This window comes from Trachymyrmex septentrionalis, unplaced genomic scaffold (assembly GCF_001594115.1).
Source record: "Trachymyrmex septentrionalis isolate Tsep2-gDNA-1 unplaced genomic scaffold, Tsep1.0 scaffold13, whole genome shotgun sequence".
Classification (NCBI taxonomy): domain Eukaryota; kingdom Metazoa; phylum Arthropoda; class Insecta; order Hymenoptera; family Formicidae; genus Trachymyrmex; species Trachymyrmex septentrionalis.
This window is the reverse complement of record NW_017304438.1, coordinates 533,321-538,570: the sequence shown is the minus strand read 5'-3', so window position 1 is coordinate 538,570 and position 5,250 is coordinate 533,321. Positions and strand designations below refer to the sequence as shown.

The 5,250-nt window shown below is 34.0% G+C and overlaps 1 protein-coding gene across 2 annotated transcripts in view; it reads right to left on the bottom strand.

The window, feature by feature from the left end:
• Nucleotides 1-3,557, bottom strand: part of LOC108756751 — a 4,749-nt gene extending 1,192 nt beyond the window's left edge. Inside the window, exons 1-9 of one of the 2 annotated variants that reach the window (XM_018500775.1) lie at nucleotides 3,451-3,557; nucleotides 2,542-3,368; nucleotides 2,256-2,374; nucleotides 1,905-2,179; nucleotides 1,667-1,832; nucleotides 1,391-1,571; nucleotides 951-1,309; nucleotides 444-600; nucleotides 124-252 (exon numbers count right to left, since the gene is read on the bottom strand). In XM_018500775.1, the coding sequence (XP_018356277.1) occupies nucleotides 124-252; nucleotides 444-600; nucleotides 951-1,309; nucleotides 1,391-1,571; nucleotides 1,667-1,832; nucleotides 1,905-2,179; nucleotides 2,256-2,374; nucleotides 2,542-3,281 (2,126 nt within the window). In that variant the 5' untranslated portion in view covers nucleotides 3,282-3,368; nucleotides 3,451-3,557. The other variant, XM_018500776.1, reaches the window with a different exon arrangement.
• Nucleotides 3,558-5,250: the final 1,693 nt, after the last annotated feature.

Here is a 5,250-nt window from a genome sequence, read left to right as displayed (position 1 = left end):
TATATATATATATATATATATATATATATATATACATATATATACACACAACATACATAAATACATACATTACAGTGCACTCATTCCTATTATGTGTGATTACATTCCGATGAGAACACTTACTTGAATTCCAGTTTCACCTTCAAGCTGTCCCAGCCGAAAAATGGGGATGCATAGGTAATTACCCACTTATTCGTACCGTTACAATCGAAGTATGGAGTTGTCCAATGTCCATGATCCAGGTTTGCTGCCCTACACAGACAGTCCATTCGCCGCATTCCCATACATTAGAATAAATTGTACTTTAGAGATTGGATTCCCCCCAAGCTTTCGAGAACGTAATCCTTTTATACTTTAATGCTCCACTGCTTTATGATCACTTTGAAGCACATCAACAAAATACAATCACGCGAATTTTGCACTAACAAATGACTTTCTTTTACCTGTAATAATTTGGATAATGCTCGTACTTTTTCAGGTGTTCTCCTGTTTCATTAAATCGAATTTTTATCTTCATATAATATTTCTCCAATTGATCAAAATTTGTTGCCCAACGTTGCTTCAATGTTTGAAAATAACTTTTTTTCGTGTATATTTCATCTGTAATCATATAAATTGTATTAGATTAAATCAACGAACATAATAATGAACCGAAATTAATTATATTTACATGCATTTATACATAAATTCACTCTAATGAAATAAATTTAGTTAAAAGAATTTGATTCAAAATATATTTATATAATAAATACGTTTCAATTTAAATTATATTTCAGCTTGTTAAATAAATTATTTTATTTTAAAACAATATTATAAAGGGTACTACGCAAGATGTTGGCAGTGAACAATAATCAATTTTATTAAAAATACAAAGAACAATAAAATATAAACGTTTCTTGTCTTGTGGTCTTAATTAGACCATATTCAGATATCATCTTATTTTATTTTACCTGTTTTATTGAGTCTAGCTAAATCTTCGAGTTTAAAGTTGCGCGTATTTAACTGTGTCTTGTAAGCATATGGGGCAAAGAATGTTCTGTTGGTAAATTTATTACGATCCCAGAAAGTGCCAGCTGTCCATATCTTTGTATCACCAAGCACCAAGGCTAGTGTCTCCCCTATCATTTGATCTTCTGTTAGCGGTCTGTCGGCTACTCTCTTGCCAGAGTAAACTTCCAAGGGATCTGATACTTGTAGAAATGCACTGATAAAGTTTGCTAATCTGGTCGCCATTTTCGCTTCATTTTCGAAAAACTCTTCTGCACCAAAACTAATGTCTCCACGTAACATTAACTCTGGTAACGTTTTACTGAAATTATAATTTGGAAATTACGCAAATTCGAATATCTCAATAATAGGAAATGTATAATGTGTTACCAGGATAACATACTTCTTGCAAGTGTCCTTGTTCATACCCAAAATGAATTTAAGAGCTTGGTCAATGTTCAATTTTGTATCCTGTAACGAAGATGAACCAGTTGAATAATTTCTATAATGATGATATTGCTCGAGATATTTTTCTCTGAGATATGGTTTTGCTTTCTCCCATTGTACTGGCATTTTATGAACCCCTGCCGAATAAAATTCTTGTTAAAAAAATTCTTGTGCTTGGCAATATCGTGCTTAAATTTAAAAAAAATAATAATAAAATCAAATTAATGCATACAGCCAATCCGCGAACATTCGAAACCATTATAGTATTGTTCTTGTGTGGCTCTTTCCACTATTTCACCGAGATAAGATCGTCGTACGACGGTCGGTAATCTATAACCTGGTTTACATCTACATTGATATCCACCTCTTCTAAAACCCCAACCATGTATTGGTTCACACTGTAGATCATATACATATGTATGTATTAGTTCATTGTTCCTTAATAAACTTAATAGGATTTAAATATATACCTCTGTAGTATCAGTCTTGCACCTTGCGGTATTAGCAAATCTGTTGTTACCACTGTTTCCTTTACCCTTCGGACATTGATTTATATCTATTCTGTCAAAATCCATTTCCATCACTGAAACAGCAGTGTATTTTGGATATTCAATATGTCTAAAACCAGTGTGCCGTGGATAGATATCTGCTACAGGTGATACCGCAGCTACAAGCCATCGATTTGATCGGCCACAATCAAAATAAGGTCTAGTCCATTGCACAGGTCCAGGATATTCATCAGCAGCTGCATAATAAAATTAAATAATGAAAATAAATACAAACTTGACATTCTAAAGTAGCTTCTGTAGTTTTTTCATTACCAGGTGGACCATGAAAGTTAAATGTTTCATTTGTATTGTTAGCATAACGAATTTCAACGTGATATGTCGTTTTAGTATCATGTCTTTTACCTACATTATCTGGTAACCATTTTTTGTACCTGTAAATAAATAAATTCAAGTAGAATATATGATTCTATATCCATCAATTAATAAAATTTATTTTAAATATAAAAGTTTATAGACAATTATATACATTATAAAAGTAATTAGTTTTGCTAGATAATTTTTTTTAATACAACAGTTTCGACTGTTCACTTTCACTTACCATTCGTTTATACGATAAAAATCAGTGGTATAATCATCACTGAGTCTGGTACTAGGAAATGAACCTAAATCCTGTACAGTGAATGTGTTTCTAGTAGATATTCTTTCCAAATGTATAGGATCATTGAAATCATCTGCTCTGAAAGTTCGTGGTGCAAATCTGGGATAAGTTTTATTGAAGAATCCTCTATAGGAAGGTGAGTAAGACATATTAGGTGAGAAATAGATAGCTGAAGCATTGATGTATGGATTAGCAGAAACATCTGCTACTGTGGACAAGAAATAGTACATCATGCCAGGATCATAAGTATCATTGATCGCTGGTCGGATGAAGCGTGATTGCAGAATGTAACTCCAGAAGAAGCTTCTGCTGAGTGCCATGTTATGAAGATGTAACAGAGCTGTACGATTCGGAAACACTGGATTGATGTTGATGTCCTTTATGTCAGGCAAATGCGATACCGAGTCATCCGGCAGATACAAATCGCCGAGATGCTGTATTTGGCAATTATCCTCATTCACCTTATCCATCTGCATACGGATCTCATCGAAGGAGTCGCGAGTTTGCCACTCATACTGACCGACAACGCCCAACAGGCAGTAGAACCAGCAAGCGATGATGATTGGTGTCATTGTTTGGAGAATGGTAATCATTTTCGAAATGTACACTTTCTCTCTCTCTCTCCCCCTCTCAATTCGAATTACAATATCGCTGTTGAAGATTTTTGAACACTTTAGCATAGGCCATACATTTTCGTTTTTTCGCTCTCACCGTATTTCTTCCATTTCTTTTGAGTACTTATTCGTATAAATAAATCTTATGTTTCCCTAGATTAGAAAGATTCTTTTATTATGTGAGTAGATTTTTATCAATACGTTGATAACAGAACTGATTTTTGAGTTTTCTTACCTCGTAAGAATATCCGAATCCAACAATTGTATCGAAGATTCGAACCACTAAGAATAAACACGCCCAGTCGAGTGCGGCGCGTTTGGGCGCGTTTCATGACTTTCTACAACACAATTCCTTCGGTGACGTCATCTGGGATCGAATCATAGAACTTTTTCCCTAGAACGGAAATGTAAAAAATGAAAATTTTTTTATATGATGTGTATGCGCATGTATATGTATATGTATGGTGGAAGTAATACTATGTGTATATGCATGTATATATGTATATGCATATATGTACATATATCATATATATATATATATAATACGGCGTCATTAATGCCTAAACATCTGAATTTGCAGAAGTATCGAGGTATATTCAAGACACGCGAATTCCTTTCTAAATATTCTTGCATTATGACTAATGGTTATTCGAAGAATGTATAACGTAAAGTGAAAATTACGAAAGTGATCGAATTTACTAGAATATTTATAACTTCATTGATTAACATCTAGTGAGTTTCTCATTTTTGTAATTTTTACTTTATTACAGACTTTTGCATAATGCATAACACCTAAGGCATAAGAATCCAACCAATTAAATTCTTTCTTTCATGGAAAAGAAGGAAACGAAGCTAGGACTTTGATTGGTATATTTTCTTATGCATTACGTGTTATGCGTTATGAAAGAGTCTGTGTTCCCCGCTTGAGACTGGCGTTCCATAAAGTGGAAATTTACAGCGGAACAGAACAATGTGACCAATTACAACTCCGCAGTCAATGAATGCATTTAAATTGACAAAGCGACTAGCCTGCTCGCTGAGCAAATGAGCATAATTGGTTATTAATTATAGATCCAACCAATCATATTCAATCGCTCGGTAAGAATGCCTAGCCTCTTTACTGCTTGAACTCGGCCAATGGCTGCGTTCAGCGGACTCAACAGTTGCGTGAGTGCTTGCTATTGATGTATTCTTCTAGATTTAAGGCCGCAGCACAGACTTTTGCATAATGCATAGTACATAAGCGAATCAACTAATCAGAATCTTTTCTTTCCTCCCATTTTATAGAAAAGAAGAATTTCGAATGGTTAATTCCCTTATGCACTATACATTATGAGCTTCCTACAATAAGTCATTAGTCATAAATCAGAAATCAGAAGCTAAAAATTGACTAATCATAGTCGTCAATTTTTGGCTTCTAACTTCTAATTTATGACTAATAGCTTATTGTAGAAAGTCCATTATGCGTTATGCAAAAGTTTGTGCTGCGGCTATTAAAATTCTGATTGGATGATCTAAAAGAATAACTAATAACAGCGAACGCTTATTAAATTGTTAAGTTCACTGAATGCAACGTATGGGTGCATTCAGTACTACAACCGATCACTGAGCGTTCAGTGAGTTCTTGCATCTAATTGATACATTCCATTAAATCTAAAAATATAAAACAAGTACAAGAGTTCACTGAATGCTCAATGACCACGTTTACACAGCACACTTAATCGGATTGGGATATATCCACACAAACTTGCATAGCCGCATAAACGTATGCATAAAGAAAATTATTCAATCACATTTTACGTGCGTCTTTGTAGGAGAAATGCGATTGGATAATTTTCTTTATGTATACATTTATGCGACTATGCAAGTTTTTGTCGATATACCCTAAGTAATCGAATCCCATAGCTGTGTTCTAAAATTCACTGCTAGCACTGAAAATCTAGGACGGTATTTATTGGCTGCGTTTAGCGGACTCAACAGTTGAGTGAGCACTCGCCGTTATTGGTGTATTTTTTAAATCATCCAATTAGCATTT